Raw genomic sequence first — 17,658 nt, forward strand, 5'->3', positions numbered from 1 at the left:
TCATAAGCCGCGACAAGGAAATCTCGTGGCTGTAGGTGGTGTGGCTGGCCGCGGGCCCATCGTTCTCTCTCTGGTGGCTCGGTAACCCCGTCTGTCGTTCGCGGCTCGGCTCGTGGCCGCTCGGCGCCTCTCGGCCGTTTCCGGGCGCGCTCCGTCCGCGAGTCGGCGCGCGCCTCGTGTCCCACCGTACGCGTCTCTCAGTGATTACCGTGCAGTCCTCGCGACACGACCTCTGTCGATCGTGTTCCGTCGCTGCCGTGACACACGGGGGTTTGAATCGTGCGCGCGCTACGCGTGATACTACTTCGGTGACCGGATGCAACGCGTGTCGGTAAACGGGTGCAGTGTAACTTCGGTGACGTCGAGAAGATTGGCCGCGGGGGTACAATGGATCGGTCGCGTGGCGAACGACGGACAATGAGACCCGTAGCCAGGAAGGCTTGACGGGTCTGCACGCGGACCGCGAGAATATGCGGTAACACGCGACCCCGATCCACCGAACTTTTCAACAAGTTGCAACGATCGACTTGCCACCCCCTTGGCTAAGGGCGAGTGTCTGTGTTTGTGTGCGTGCGTGTCTCACGGGACCTGCAGTGAATTGTTCCGCAGAAGTTCTCCGTGACTCTCGCGTGGAAATTGTTCGAGATTCGCTGCTCCTTTTTGCGCGGACTGGAACAGGTAAGTCGTGAAGGGATTAGCCTTTTTGTCGCCGCGCTGAGAATGCCCTTCCTGTTGGGATTCTACCGTCTTAATCCTTCGCACGGCTCACGCGATGCCTGAGGTGATACTGATCGATGGAAACTCCGTTTTCCGTCGGGTGGGTTATGTGCAGTTTTTAGTGCCTGTGCTTCGTGCAATTAGAGCTCTGATTATATCCTTCGATTTCCTTTGAAATGACGGTTCGACGACGACTTTGTTTTAATGACGTCGCTGGAATTCCATTAAAAATATTACGTTTCTTCACTATTGCAATTAACCTCGCACGTAAAAGCGTGTAGATAGTTCCTCGCGGTATATTGCCGTTTTTATTTTTATGGACACTTCGAAAGTACCCATAAAATAAATTACACATATCACAAAGTTATTATACATTTCTTAATTTTTGTAACATCACACAAATTTATTTGTTACCTTCTCGTTATAATCACTGAATCACTCATACATATGCAATATATCAAAATTTGTTATGTATAAATAAATGAAGTAATAAAGAACGTAATTAAAAGGAGATTATATTTGAGAGACCAAAAAAGTAATTTTTACTAAAACCAAGAAAGTCATGCAAGGGGAATAATTCTTGAAATAACGTACACTACCGCGCACAAACTATTAGAGCAGAAATTATAGATTTCACTTTGATAGGATCAAATCTGACCCGACCAAAGTGCTTAAGGATTAAGCAGGATGAAAATTCGAGAGTTGAGTACGGATTAAAATTGCTCGCACAGGTATTATGTCCAACAACGCATAAAAATTAAACGCGAATTTATGTGTTAAATACCGTCAGCATTAAAATTTGTTAATTAACATTACAATCAGTTAGAAACATGTTAATATTCGATGACAAAATATAATTTTAAAACATAAGCATTTTAAACCAGTTAATTTGATCCTGTTTGTTTGTTCACATTTTGTAGAAACTTGAATCATATTTTATTACGAGTCTTTATGAAACCTTCCGTAATTAAAATGAAACATTTGTGCCATATTAAAATTGTAATTAACATGAAAATTTCATGTATCTGATGCTTTTTCGAACATTACAAATTAGATAGAAGTAAGAAAGATAACGAAGAGTTACATAAACTTACGTAATTAATTAGCGAACCAATATTGCATTACCAAACAAGCAACAGTTTACAGAGTAAACTATACGCGATACATCCAGCATCTGCACTGCCTATTTCTACAGTATCAAATTATCAGTGAAACGTGCCTTCCCGCGTATTTTGCTTGGAAAACCTAAATTTTACTCCGAATGCGTGGAATTCCGGCGCGTAATAACTCGACGCGTGGAATTTCGGCGCTTAGTAATTCGACACGTGAGAATTCGGCGCTTAGTAATTCAACGCGTGAGAGTTTGACGCGTGGAATTTCGGCGCGTAATAACTCGACGCGTGGAATTTCGGTGCGTAGTAATTCGACGCGTGAGAGTTCGGCGCGTAGTGATTCGACGCGTGGAATTTCGACGCGTATTAACTCAACGCGTGGAATTTTGGCGCGTAATAACTCGACACGTGGAATTTCGGCGCGTAGTAATTCGACGCGTGAGAGTTCGACGCGTGGAATTTCGGCGCGTAATAACTCCACGCGTGGAATTTCGGCGCGTAGTAATTCGTCGCGTGGAATTCCAGCGCGTAATAACTCGACGCGTGGAATTTCGGCGCATAGTAATTCGACGCGTGAGAGTTCGACGCGTGGAATTCCGGCGCGTAATAACTCGACGCGTGGAATTTCGGCGCATAGTAATTCGACGCGTGGAATTCCGGCGCGTAATAACTCGACGCGTGGAATTACTACGGGCTGGAATTCGATGCGTGAGAGTTCGACGCGTGGAATTCCGGCGCGTAATAATTCGCCGCGTGGAATTTCGGCGCATAGTAATTCGACGCGTGAGAGTTTGACGCGTGGAATTCCGGAGCGTAGTAACTCGACGCGTAGTAATTCGACGCGTGGAATTCCAGCGCTTAATAACTCGACGCGTGTAATTTCCGCACGTAGTAATTCGACGTGTGAGAGTTTGACGTATATAATTCCGCCGCGTAATAACTCGTCGCTTGCAGTTACTATACGTCGAATTATTACGCGCCAAAATTCCACGCGTCGAAACATAAAATTGATCAGACCGCAGTTTCCCAAAAATAAAGACATAATTTTCCAACGTAGCATTCGGTATTTCGAAAGCACATTCGCGTGTACACCGGTAATACATCAGTATTCTACGCGGCTACAAATACTTGCTGCGTTCACATATCTCGACGTTGTTTACAACATTGTATCTGGAAAGCTTCATCTACCCATTCGTCCAAACAACCAATTTCAATCTCCGCGACGTACGTGATGCACAAACGGTAACATTTTATAACGCAACACACCGCAGTTACACGCAAAATTCATACGCAAATTACGAGTTGAAACCCGTTGATTACGACTAAAGAAACCCGGTTGCGCTGTTGGGCGTCTGCGGTTAGGAATCCACTTAAAACTTGTGCTCCCGGAGCGAATGCCCGCAGTAGTCGATGTCAGCCAGTACAAAGACAGGGGCTTGCTCGCCGCCAAATTTTCACGGCGAACCGTCATACATACATAGGTATGCCCATATGTACATAGACACGCGTGATCGAACCACGCTCTACCGACTGGATTTTCTAGAAAGTTTGTTAACGGGATCGAGGAGAACTTTAATTACAGAATTATTCGGGATAGCTGACCAACGCTGGGGCTGATCGCGGAAATATTCCTTGATTGTTATTCTGAACGGAAAATTCCGAACTCAATTAGTAATTTATTAGTTACGGTATTGGTCGGTTTTATAATTTAAACCTTTGGTTATTGATTGGTTCTGTATTTCTTTGATTTGGTGTGCGGAACGTGTTACGCGTTGAATTACTATGCGTAGAATTATTACACGTCGAATTGTTACGCACCAAAATTCCACGCGTCGAGTTATTGCGCGTCGAAATTCCGTGCGTTGAGTTATTACGCGCCGAAATTCCACTCGTCGAATTACTATGCGTCGAATTATTATGCGTCGAATTACTACGCATCGAGATTACCACGCGTCGAATTACTACGCGCTGAAGTTACCACGTGCCGAGTGACTACACGTCGAAGTTAACACGCGTCGAATTACTACGCGTGGAATTGACTACGCACTGAATTTACCACGCGTCGAATTACTTCGCGCTGAAGTTACCACGTGCCGAGTGACTACACGTCGAAAATACCACGCGTCGAATTACTACGCGTGGAATTGACTACGCACTGAATTTACCACGCGTCGAATTACTACGCGTCGAATTTACCACGCGCCGAATTTATCACGCGTCGAACTACTACGCGTCGAATTACTACGCCTTGAATTTACCACGCGTTGAATTTACCTCGCGTCGAATTACTACGCGTTGAGTTTACCACGCGTGGAAATTACCACGCGTCGAATTGATCACGCGTCGAATTACTACGCGTCGAATTTACCACGCGTCGAATTACTACGCGTGGAATTTACTCCGCGTCGAATTACTACGCGTGGAATTTACTACGCGTCGAATTACTACGCGTGGAATTTACTACGTGTCGAATTTACCACGCGTCGAATTACTACGCGCCAAGATTGCCACGCGTCGAATTACTACGCGTTGAATTTACCACGCGTTGAATTTACTACGCATTCAATTTACCACGCGTCGAATTACTACGCGTCGAATCTAGTACGCGTTGAATTTACCACGTATCGAATTACTATGCGCTGAAATTACTACGCGTCGAATCTCTACGCATCGAATTACACCGCCCCGAATTATTACGCGTCGAGTCATTTCGCATTACATTACCACGTGTTATCACAAATCTCAAAGGACTTGTACCACCGCAATATACCATCAGCTCCCACCTCTACTAGATCTATCTCCACGGCAATATATTGAGCGTATCCTATAACATTACTCTGTAGTATCTTGTAACAGTAGTATATGCATCACACTACATACTCTGTGGTGTAAGATGAATGATTTTGAACGTTGACACAAGGGTTAATGTATCGAAAGGGCTCGAATACTTGATAAGGAACAATTGAATCGAATAATAATAAGATCGATCGTGAAACGTGTTATGTTCCATTGACGATGCCGGTGAATCGAGAGAGATAGAGCGAACTGTAATTCATGACGCTCTTTTTGACATCGTTTCCGTTTCCCTGTCGTGCTTATTCATTTTTACAGCAGTTGCGTCCGATGGAGGCGCAAAAGATGCTCACGACCCAGTTTAAAGGAGTCGAGCAGCGGACGATGTAATTATGATTTAACGTTGCTATGCTCGTTTCTCTTTTACTTCTTTTACTCATTCTCCTTCTTCTTCTCTAGTGGAGTTAAGAATGAAAACGTCTTTACTTCTGCGAACACCATTCAAGCGTTGTCTTCCCTTGGAATGCGCATTTTTGTTCTTTCGAACGTGTTGTTAAGTGATTATTGTTTATTTCACTGTGAAAGTATTTTCTGATACGAGAGATCGATTAAGATATTTTAATCATTGTTAGGTACATTTACTGTCATTGTTATTACTTTCTCATTATCATATTTCTGTCGTTATACTATTATGCTAATGCGAGTAGTTATTCATGCGCCATTGATAATAGATTTTATTGAAGTAATTGTATCGGGCGTTAGAAGCGTTTTACGTCCTATTAATCACAGCAGTTCCGAATCGCAGAAGTTTGACACGTTATTTTTTTATAGACCGTTTGAACCGGTGCCTCGATTATGAGGTACTCGGAAGATTAATCACGCTCCGAAGCTTAGAAAGCGAGAGAACCGTTCCACGTTATTTATTCTTCCAGGGAATCCTAAGGGGTCGTGTTGTTCTTTAATCCTTGTTAAGATTAATCACGGAACATTAATTATTCACCGTAACGATCCACGATTCTAACCGATCCACCTTAACATTATTAACGAGGAGTTTGCTAACTGTTCTATTAGCATAATACATTATATAGGTACACGATGTTTTCGAACACGTATCCTCCCGAGGATATCTCCGGAATCCGAACACTCGTTTATCGAGAGCGGACATGCACGTAACAACACGCACGGTTAATTTGTTCGTCGTACAAAAGCAGTTCCCGGCACCAGTAAATTCAACGAATTTAATTGATTCAGCGAAGAAAAAAGGTCAAGACAATGATAGAAGCTGCTCGCTAAATTGCACGTTCTTGCGATAGAACCATTGTGCTCGAGCGTGGTAGTAAATAATCGGTCTCCAAAGAGAGCTACCGCTTCTAGCCAGTGTAGCTGGCACATTTAAATTACTCTCAAGGAAGCTTTCGGGCCAATGAAACTGTTTAGAAGCTCGTACTACCTACAAGAGCTCTCACTTTGCCAATTTTGCTATCCAAAAGTATCACTCTTAATTAACTTTTTATCGGGTCCGGCGAAAAACTCGGATTCAATCACGGTTTTTAGGAGGTTCTCGTTATATTGCCGCTGGATTGTGCGAACGTAGAATTTTTGCAACTGGTTGTATATTTGAGTTGACAAGCTTTTATTTTGTGTTGCGTGGCGGTATGTTGAGAGATTTGGAGTGTGGCTATGTAAGGAATGGAGGAATGTGTTGTAATGCGTGAGAATTCGACGAGTAGAAAGATATGTGATGATTTGACGCGAGGTAATTTGACGCTTAGTGTTTCGACGCGTGATAATCTTGGAGCGTGGTAATTCGGCGCATGGTAATTCGATCTGTAGTAGTTTCAACGCGTAGTAATTCGACGCGTGGTAATTCGATGCGTGGTAATTCAGTCCGTGGTAATTCGATCCATGCTAATCTCAGCGCGTAGTAATTCGTCGCATGGTAAATTCAACGCGTAGTAATTCGATGTGTGGTAAATTCAATGCGTAGTAAATTCGACGCGTGGTAAATTCAACGCGTAGCAGTTCGACGCGTGGCAACCTTGGCGCGTAGTAATTTGACGCGTAGTAATTCGACGCGTGGTAATTCGACGCATGGTTAATTCGACGCGTGGTAAATTCAACGCGTGGTAAATTCAGCGCGTAGTAATTCGACGCGTGGTTAATTCGACGCGTAGTAGATCGACGCGTAGTAAATTCGACGCGTAGTCAATTCCACGCGTAGTAATTCGACGCGTAGTAAATTCCACGCGTAGTAATTCGACGCGTGGTAAATTCAGCGCGTAGTAATTCGACGCGTGGTAAATTCAATGCGTAGTAAATTCGACGCGTGGTAAATTCAACGCGTAGCAGTTCGACGCGTGGCAATCTCGGCGCGTAGTAATTCGACGCGTGGTAAATTCAACGCGTAGTAAATTCCACGCGTAGTAATTCGACGCGTGGTAAATTCAGCGCGTAGTAATTCGACGCGTGGTAAATTCAATGCGTCGTAATTCGACGCGTGGCAATCTTGGCGCGTAGTAATTCCACGCGTCGTAAATTCAACGCGTAGTAATTTGCTCGCGTAGTAAATTCCACGCGTAGTAATTCGGCGCGTGGTAAATTCAACGCCTAGTAAATTCGGCGCATGGCAAATTGGACGCGTAGTAACTCGACGCGTGGTAAATTCAACGCACAGTAATTCGTCGCATAGTACATTCAACGCATGGTAACGTGCGTAGTGATTCAACACATGATACCTTGAGACACAGTAATTCGCCACATATTAATTCAAGATGCATTGATTTGTCGCATAGTGATTCGTCGCGTGGTAATTTAGCGCGTAATGATCCCCCGCCTGGTAATTTGGTACGTGGTGATTCCAACGTTTGGTATTTCGGCGCTTGGCACCCCAACGCATGTTAATTCTACGTGTGGTTATTCGGCACGTGGTAATTTGGCGCGTAGCGATTCAATGCATGGAAATTTGACACATGATGATTGTACTCACGGCTGTACACCCATAATACAAGGTCGCAGTCCATCTCGTAGTGATCTAACAAGCGCATCCAATTGCGAATCTCACAAATTACCATCCATCATAATTCTCAGTAAATAAAACTGTCAGACATGTGCGTCTAAATGTATCATATAAATGTATCAAATCAATTTATATTGTTTCCATTATTGTCCTTACTATGTTTATACATCACGCGTGTATTACATATGTGTATTATACATCTCATGTGTTAAAAAATGCTTCTTTCAATTTTTTGTATTAAATTGAATGACTGAGAGTCACCTGTCGAGGGTTAAACCTTTAACATATCAACACATGAGTCCTAACGACTCTTTCAAATAACTCAGTAAATTGATCTTCCGATACAAAGAATATCCGAAAGATGATCCTAATTGAGATTCTGTCTATGTCTCATTATCAGTTTGAAGAAGGGTTCACACGTGACGCGATGTAATAGGTACCAGGAACCGTTATAGTTAGCTTAAGGAGCCGAAATTAGACGCTGGTCTCCGGTTAACCAGCAATTTTCTTGAAAGAGAGCCGCGGTCGGGAAAACAATTTAGACCTCTCGCGGTCACGAAATAACAAGGAATCGTTTCTCTCGAAAGACACCGATTGTCCGTGTGAAATTCTACCTGTTTCTCGTCCATCCTATACCCCATGATTTCGTGGTCGATCGTCCTACACCCTTTCTCTGCGTTTATCAATTTCGATTACACCCTCGGAATCGCTTGGATTCGGTCGCAAATTTTCTGCGTCGCAAGAAAAAGTTGCTAGTGCGCTCACGAACGTCCGTGAAGATTCCTTAAACTGTTTTCCGAAGTTTCTGAGGAAACTGGGAATCGAGTTATTCTTTTCAATTGTTCACATTTTAAGAGAGAGAGTCGGATGACAAAAAGACGAGCGGTATTACGACTTTTTCTTCGCGAGACTGTTACAGCTGGAATTGTTGGGGAATTCTACTTAAAGTATTTTATGGGCACGTTCTTCGTCTTGCATTTTATGCCGGTATTTAAATTGCCGTGGAAGCAATTATGTGTCTTCTCGTGTATCGGATGGGAATTAGGTACTTTTAGTTTTGTTTTAAATTATTCGTGACGTTGTTCCAATACGTTTGTGACGCACTCGTGACGCTCCCATGACGTATTCATGCCGCACTAATAATGAATTCGTGACGCACTCGTGACCAACTTACAATGCATTCGTGACGCACTCGTGACGCACTTTCAATGAATTCGTGACGCACTCGTGACGCACTCGTGACGCACATATAATGCATTTAAGACGCACCCGTGACGCACCCATGACGCACAATGCATTCGTGACGCATTCGTGACGCACTTACAATGAATCCGCGACGCACTCGTGACGCACTTACAATGAATTCGTGACGCACTCGTGACGCACATATAATGCATTTAAGACGCACCCGCGACGCACTCATGACGCACAATACATTCGTGACGCATTAGTGACGCACTCGTGACGCACTTACAATGAATTCGTGACGCACTCATGACGCACTCATGACGCACTCGTGACATATTTGCGACGCACTTACAATGTATTCGTGACGCACTCGTGACGCACATATAATGCATTTAAGACGCACCCGTGACGCACTCATGACGCACAATACATTCGTGACGCACTCGCGACGCACACAATGATTCCTTGACGCACCCGTGACGCACTTACAATGAATTCGTGACGCACTCGTGACGCACATATAATGCATTTAAGACGCACCCGTGACGCACTCATGACGCACAATGCATTTGTGACGCATTAGTGACTCACTCGTGACGCACTTACAATGAATTCGTGACGCACTCATGACGCACTCGTGACATATTTGCGACGCACTTATAATACATTCGTGCAGCACTCAGACGCACTCGTGACGCACACGGCACCTACAATGTGATCCACCCGACTCGTATTTCACTGCAATCGAATTTTGGGTTCAGTTCTAATTATAACTTGTATAATTAAGGATCAGTGAAGATAAAATATAACGCAACTGTCAAAAATTGAAATTCGATGGTCACATAAGAAAAAACATTGAACGTTTTCAAATTGAAAATCGAGTAAAAAGCTGATACCAAATAGAGAAAAAATTAATACCAAAATTATGTTGCGAAATATTATTTCAGCATAATACGATATGAAACGTGAAACCTGAAAGCAGTCTCGGCAATATTAAACGAGTTAGATATTTGTAGTAACGAGGGAGATAGTTTCAGTACTAACAAGTGTTTGCAGTATTAGCAAGCGAGGTATTTCCAGTTTTAACGATTCAGATAGGCGAAATTGGAGCGTCGAAGCGTTTGAAAGGCTCGCTATTTATTTTCAGCGCGGGGGCATAAGTCTTCTTTGACGCGGCGCGCAACAAACAGCCGACGCAAGGAATCAAGCCGGCATGAATCGAACGCGGGAATCGGCCCGGGATTCGCGTCGTTTCCGTGCCATTCATTTATATTCCTTTTAATATTCGACGAGCGCGTTCGCGAATTTGAGGCACGTCCCGCGTGTACGGGGAGCGTGCCAAGGCGCGTAGCCGAGGAGGACTCGAGCCGGTCGCAGTGAATGGCGATCGTCAAAAAGTGCATTAAAATTCCAAGAATATTCATAAAGCACGTTGGTTGGAAACGTGGCACAAAAGTGGGGAAAAAGAGGGGCGGAGAAAAGCTCGGGGCTTTTCCTGCGTGTTGAAAGACTGACGTTGCATTTGAAGCGCATATCTGGCGCAATCGAATTCCCGTGGCCCGTCGGATTCGCCTATTGTCAAGCGCGCTCTTATTGCGCCGGCACGTTTATGGCCGTATAGAGATCAGTGAAGAGAGGATCGTTAGGGTTCAATCTCGGTCTCGTGCTGACCACCGAATAGTTGCACACGACTCGATCCATTTACATGGAAATCCACCGGACAGCTGCTCCATTACGTTCCTTGCATTATGACGTTTCTTTGGGGATTTTATCGACATTCAAATCCCTTAATGCTTTGCTGGACGCTGTTATATCATGCGACGTAATAGCATGTGTTGTATTGTCACGCGTTTTATCATTGTGGACTGTGATATCACAAAAGGTGGATGCATTGTACGTATTGTGTTATTAGAAGTCGAATTGCGGGGAGTTAGGTCACGTGGGGTGATTAAGGGGTGAATCACTATGCATGGATTCTTTATACATTGAATTATTACATGATTAGTTACCGCGTGTAGAATTATCACGCGTTAAATCACCATGAGAGCAATCACCATGCTTTGAATATAATAAGTGACGAATGTACCACGTGTGAAATATACCACGCGTCGAATACACCAAGTATCAAATTTCTACGCGTCGGATAATCCTCGTATCAAATTTCTACGCGTCGAATACACCACGTATCGAATTACCACGCGTAAAATACACCACGTATCGAATTACCACGCGTGGAATACATCACGTATCGAATTACCACGCGTGGAATACATCACGTATCGATTTACCACGCGTGGAATACACCACGCATCGAATTACCACTCGTCGAATGCACCACGTATCAAATTTCTACGCGTCGAATGCACCACGTATCGATTTACCACGCGTGGAATACACCACGTATCGAATTACCACGCGTGGAATACACCACGTATCGAATTACCACGCGTGGAATACACCACGTATCGAATTACCACGCGTGGAATACACCACGTATCAAATTTCTACGCGTCGAATACTCCACGTGTCGAATTACCACGCGTGGAATACACCACGTATCAAATTTCTACGCGTCGAATACTCCACGTGTCGAATTACCACGCGTGGAATACACCATGTATCGAATTACCACGCGTGGAATACACCACGTATCGAATTACCACGCGTCGAATACACCACGTATCAAATTTCTACGCGTCGAATATACCACGTATCGAATTACCACGCGTGAAATACACCACGTATCAAATTTCTACGCGTCGAATACTCCACGTATCGAATTACTACGCGTCGAGTTACCACGCGCTGAACCTCTGCGCGTCGAATATACCACGCGTTGTACTACCACGCGCCCTATTTCCACAAGTTAAATATACCACGCGTCGAATACACCACGCATTGAATTATCACGCGCCAGATTACTGTTATTCCTCCGTTACGTTTGCAGCCGTATAGAGATCAGTGAAGAGAGGATCGTTAGGGTGCAATCTCGGTCTCGTGTTGACCACCGAATAGTTACATCACGTCTCGATCCATTTACATGGAAATCCGCCGGACAGCTGCTTGATTACATTTCTTGTATTATATTTCTTCTGAGATTTTAGATGTCATCAACAGTCCCTTAACTCTGTAACCCACTAAAAGATCGTTAACCTCTTTCCCTATAATTTGTCAGGTGCATCAGTCAGATCCGCAGCTATAATATTCATTAGAACTATGAAAGTTAAAATATTGTACCTACTTTATGAAAAATCGATGACTATATTACAATTGCATTTGGACAAATTGAAGCAAATTAAAAGTTTGTGTAATATTTATTACATTACTGTGTGTGACAGTGGTAATATTTTCCAAAGAAAGTGACCTCCGATTTATTTAACAAAAAAACATTTATCGCACGACACCGAGCAGAAGTGTTTGAATCAATCATTGCTATTGACTCCAATAAAATGTTTTTATTCGATCCATTTCGTGAATGTTTCACCTAACTTCCGAATGAAAAATAAAAATTTAATAATGCCCATATTTCATAACACGTCGATATGCCCGCAGGTCATTTTCGTCTTTTTCGTTCTGTATTTTTGATACAATAAAAATATTTTTTATTTCAATAATTCTGAGCATTTAATTCTCTGCGGTTATGCGAACTAAATTTTGTATCGTTACACGAAAGTACAGTTAACAGAAGTAAATGTAAAGTGTACAGATGTAGACGGAGGTACAGCAGTTAATTAATTACTCGATCAATCGATATCGGTCCTTAAGCAAACATCAGCGTACCATTATTCTTACGAATATCTCTCCATTGCAAACTCACCCTAAAACTTTCACCGGAATCCTGTACCAACATTTCCATTCACAGCAATCAGTGTATCCCAAACGTTTCCATCCTCTTCGAAAGAGCCACCCTCTAACTCGATCGTCACGGTTGTTCAGTTTTACCAAATACCGCTTTGCATCACAAAGTCTCCTGCCAAAACCTCCTCCGCTATCGTTCTCCTACTCTTTGACGGATAAACGTTTCAGAAATCTTGCGGTCGATGCGAAAAAAATTCTACCCCTAACATCAACGATTTTGCGAAGTCGCGCGGGCGATACCGTAAATGGGCTGAGTCTTTTGATATTCGAATTTATTGCAGCATGAGGGATGCAGGATGAGGGATGTAGGATGAGGGATGTAGGAGAGTTGTGGGACTTAGGGTGTTTTGTGTGATTTAGGAAAATTGATTGTTATGAAATTTTTATTTTTGGAGGCTTTAAAGTTGGGTTTGTAGTATTTTAAATTTAATTTTTGTTTTGGGACAAATTCTTGGATTTTCAGATTCTTAAATTGGTAATTTTTTATTGTCTAAATTTTTGAAGCTTTAACTCTCACACCCCAAGTTCTTAAATTTTCAATTTCTCAAACCCTAAATTTTCTCCTTACCAAATTCTGAGTCCTCCAAAATTATCAACCATCAAATTCTCAAATCCCCAATTTCCCCCTCTACTAAATTTTCAAACCTCCTCTTCCAAACCCCAAATCTCTAAAATCCCCAAATTCCCACCCTCCCAAATTTCTAAAATCCCCAAATTCCCACCTTTCCAAATTCCCTCCTTCCCAAATTTCTAAAATCTCCAAATTCCCACCCTTCCAAATTCCCTCCCTCCCAAATTTCTAAAATCTCCAAATTCCCACCCTTCCAAATTTCCACCCTTCCAAATTCCCACCCTTCCAAATTCCCACTCTCCCAAATTTCCACCCTTCCAAATTCCCACCCTTTCAAATTTCCACCCTTCCAAATCTCTAAAATCTCCAAATTCCCACCTTTCCAAATTTCCACCCTTCCAAATTTCCACCCTTCCAAATTTCCACCCTTCCAAATTTCCACCCTTCCAAATTTCCACCCTTCCAAATTCCCACCCTTCCAAATTCCCACCCTCCCAAATCTCTAAAATCCCCAAGTTCCCACCCTCCCAAATTCCCACCCTTCCAAATCTCCACATCTCCAATTCCCCACATTTACCAAACACTCCAACTCTCACATACCCCAACTTCCCAAAAGTCCACCCTCCCCAAATTCCCCGAAAACTCGCCATCCCAGAAGTCGTAGTAATACCACCGCTGATGAATCGCAAAAAGCGCGCGCGCAAAAAAAAAATGGGAGATTCGATTACAACGAACGCGTAACGTCAGCAACGAACGAACATTGGAGGGTAGGCAGAGGGTGGACGCGATGGAAACGAATACGAAGGCTCGGTTCCGCGAGAAAGGAAAATCAGCAGAATGGGATCCGCGAAGAGGGAGGAGATGCGTTTGGGACACGGGCTGGGCGCGAAACAGGGTGAATAACGCGGGGGTGTGTAGCAGAGGGTGCATGAATAGTGGCGCGATCCGGTGAAATTCACGCGTTAACGTTTGCAGCTCGATATCGCGGCTCGCGATATTCTGCCACGCGAAAAGATGAACGCTGAATGGGTGCGTCGTTCGCGAATCTCGCGATAACGAGTTTTCAACTTGGTATTTTGTCAACTTTCGGACAAATGTTAACCTTTAAGGGGTACGCTTTCATAAAATTATTTAAACTTTAGGTCGCACGTCTATGCAGTTAAATGTTGGTAGCGATTTTTAATTCAATGTTAATTCATGACGCTCTCATGACGCACCCATGACGCACTCGTGACACACTCGTGACGTACTTACAATGCGTTCATGACGCACTCGTGACGCACTTACAATATATTCGTTAGGCTGCATTATTTTTGAAGAATTAATTTAAGGAAATTTTATGTCAATTCAAGAAATAATTCAACATGTGTGGACATACAACAGGCAAAATTTTTGAAGAATTGATTTGAAGAAACTTTGTGTAAATTCAAGAAATAATTCAACATATGTGGACATACAAAACAGACAAAAACAACAACACATTTAATACAACGGAATTAATATTTTATGTTTTGTAATGGTTATTAAAGCAATCACCTGTGTTCGATCAACACATGAAGGGTACTGGCCAATCACCTTTCGTAGCATCATACACATGTGTAAATTAATGGTTGGGTCAGTCGTCACATATGTTGTGTAGACAGCTACTAAAGTGTTAAGTGCAAACCTATGGGTAGTCACATGTAGTCATATGTAGTCATATGTTGTCATATGTGGTCATATGTGGTCACATGTGGCCACATGTAGTCACATGTAGACGTATGTATTCACATGTAGACACATGTAGACATATGTAGTTACATGTAGTTACATGTAGACATATGTAGACACATGTAGACATATATAATCACATGTAGTTACATGTAGTCACATGTAGACATATGTAGTCACATGTAGACATATGTAGTCACATGTAGACGTATGTATTCACATGTAGACACATGTAGACATATGTAGTTACATGTAGTTACATGTAGACATATGTATTCACATGTAGACACATGTAGACATATATAGTCACATGTAGTTACATGTAGTCACATGTAGACATATGTAGTCACATGTAGACATATGTATTCACATGTAGACACATGTAGACATATGTAGTCACATGTAGACATATGTATTCACATGTAGACACATATAGACATATTTAGTCACAGTCAGTCATAAAATGCCCGTCCATCACATATGTTTTGTGAGCGACCACTAAAGTGTCAACTGCACACCCACGGGTAGTCACATTCACTCACATGTATTCATACGTGGTCACATTTAGTCATGAAATAGTAATAGAAAGAAGCGAGGTTAAGAGTTAACTCAACATCTCCTTAGAATGTCGCAACGTTCGTTCGATCGAGTTCATCACATGTTATCAATTGATTTCCATAAAAGCCAGTCGCGTCCGATCGATCGACCCAACAAGTCTAGCCATCACCATCCATAGTTGACAAGTTTGATTTTCTGTTTCCGAAGGTTGCGAAAAATCGTGGGATCGCGGGCAAACGAGCGAGGAAGAAAGTGCCGGCAATCGAGGGACGAGAAGGCAAAAAAGTGCTTTCGAGAGAGGCTGGCGCGAGTTAACTCGGTGAAAGGGGAGCTGGAGGAGCTCCATTGGAAAGAGAAAAAAAGAGAAGCTCGAACCGCGCGAGGGTGGCCTGCGGTTCTACCGACGAAACGAAGATCCACGAGGAACAAGTGCGATCGAACGGACAAGGGTTAGAGTTCGGGTGTCGTTGCTGTGACGTGACGTGACGTGACGGTGACGTGACATCGACGTAAAGCCGTCGAGATGCCCAGGGATGAGATGGCCGCCTACCTTCATACCGTGCTATCGCTCGTTCTACTCCTTGCTGCCTCCACACTTTGCCGTGGCAGAATCACCAACCAGGAGATAGGTGAGTCACTATATTTTATACACAGGGTATGTCGCAAAAATAATGGAACAGAAAATTAATCTTTTTATTCGAAATTTGATCAATACAAGTTTTCTTAAAATTTAAACTGTTCCATTACTTTTCTGATATACTTATATTTTTTCCTGTGTACTTATATTTTTGTTAGTTTCTGTCATTTGTAATCGGGTTGTAGTTCTCTTAGGCTGTAACTCGTTCAGTCGAACAATTCATTTTGCAAATGCGTGCAATTTGCAAGGTACGAAGTTGGCAACTCCGATTTTCTTCAAACTTGGTGTACTTGAACAGCACATCAAAAGTAATAGTCTTCTACAATAATAGCGTGCAACTCTCTAAAGTAACGGAGAAATTAGGTTCATGAAAGTACTCTAACATGATAGTGGTATGTAAACTGGTATGTGAATCTTCATAGTGTGACATGAGAGTTGAAACTCTGATCACTTCTAATAACTGTAATTACTTAAAAAAAGACCGTAATCCTGATTGTGAATAATTTCTCAAAAGAGTCCTCCAAATCAATTTCAATAAGAAATTCAGTCCACCTATAAATTTAACATCTCCTCATTAAAATTAATTAAAAAACAGATATTTTCTACGTCCCCTAAAGGAAACGAAGTATCCATATAATACACGGCGATTGCAGTTATATTATCACGTGTAGTATCGAATAAGAAGATTGAATGAAATATTACATTTTATTGAACGTACGAGACGACGCGTATTTTAGTAACGTTCGTAATTGCGTTGAATATAATATTTGGGATTAAATACGTTGCGAAAGTTTTACGCAAATTCAAAGCTTTAAATTACTAGAGAGATGGATTCAAATTTTCCATCGCTTTGCCTCCATTCGCTGACCGAAACTGTGAAATAATACCGCGAAATTTTTATTGCGCGTTTTTTAACCGGTTTCAATCAAATTTCGGAAAAATTCATTTAATTTTAAAATTACTTTTCGTATAATTGAAATGAAACCTCGATTGCACCGAATTGCGCTAGGATATTGCGGGGATAGTTTTTACTGGTTCGTTAGGTATATTGTTATCTAAATTTTGGAGAATACACTTGTTATATGTGTATTGTTAATTAAATTTTTTAGAATCAACGTATTATATATTTATTGCTATATTTCGTCTGCGTACATTTATCGCTATGTATATGTTATTAAATATATTACGTACATGCGTGATATTACATATGTGATGTTACATGTGTGATTTTACATATGTGATGTCACATGTGTAAGTAATATGTTTGATTAATATGTTATGCTACATATGTTATGCTACATATGTAATGTCACATATGTATGTATGTTTGGTGAACTCAGAAAACATAGTCCACATGATCCAAGTATTCATCAAACATATTACATGTGATGTTACATATGTAATATAACATGTGACATCATATGTGTAACATAACATATGTATATAACATGTCTGATAAATTTAAAGAAACTAGTAATACACATACATCCAAATATTC

At 42.2% G+C, this 17,658-nt stretch overlaps 1 protein-coding gene across 5 annotated transcripts in view; it reads left to right on the plus strand.

The window, feature by feature from the left end:
* The window catches only part of LOC100883369 (protein turtle homolog B), a 613,440-nt gene that overhangs the window by 161,642 nt on the left and 434,140 nt on the right, over positions 1-17,658 (plus strand). For 4 of the 5 annotated variants that reach the window (XM_076536156.1, XM_076536160.1, XM_076536159.1 and 1 more), the window contains one exon: positions 15,731-16,152. In XM_076536156.1, coding sequence (XP_076392271.1) covers positions 16,047-16,152 — 106 coding nt within the window. In that variant the 5' untranslated portion in view covers positions 15,731-16,046. Of the gene's footprint in view, positions 1-214; positions 679-15,730; positions 16,153-17,658 lie in introns of those variants that run through there. The other variant, XM_076536158.1, reaches the window with a different exon arrangement.

This window comes from Megachile rotundata, chromosome 10 (genome assembly GCF_050947335.1).
Source record: "Megachile rotundata isolate GNS110a chromosome 10, iyMegRotu1, whole genome shotgun sequence".
Taxonomy (NCBI): domain Eukaryota; kingdom Metazoa; phylum Arthropoda; class Insecta; order Hymenoptera; family Megachilidae; genus Megachile; species Megachile rotundata.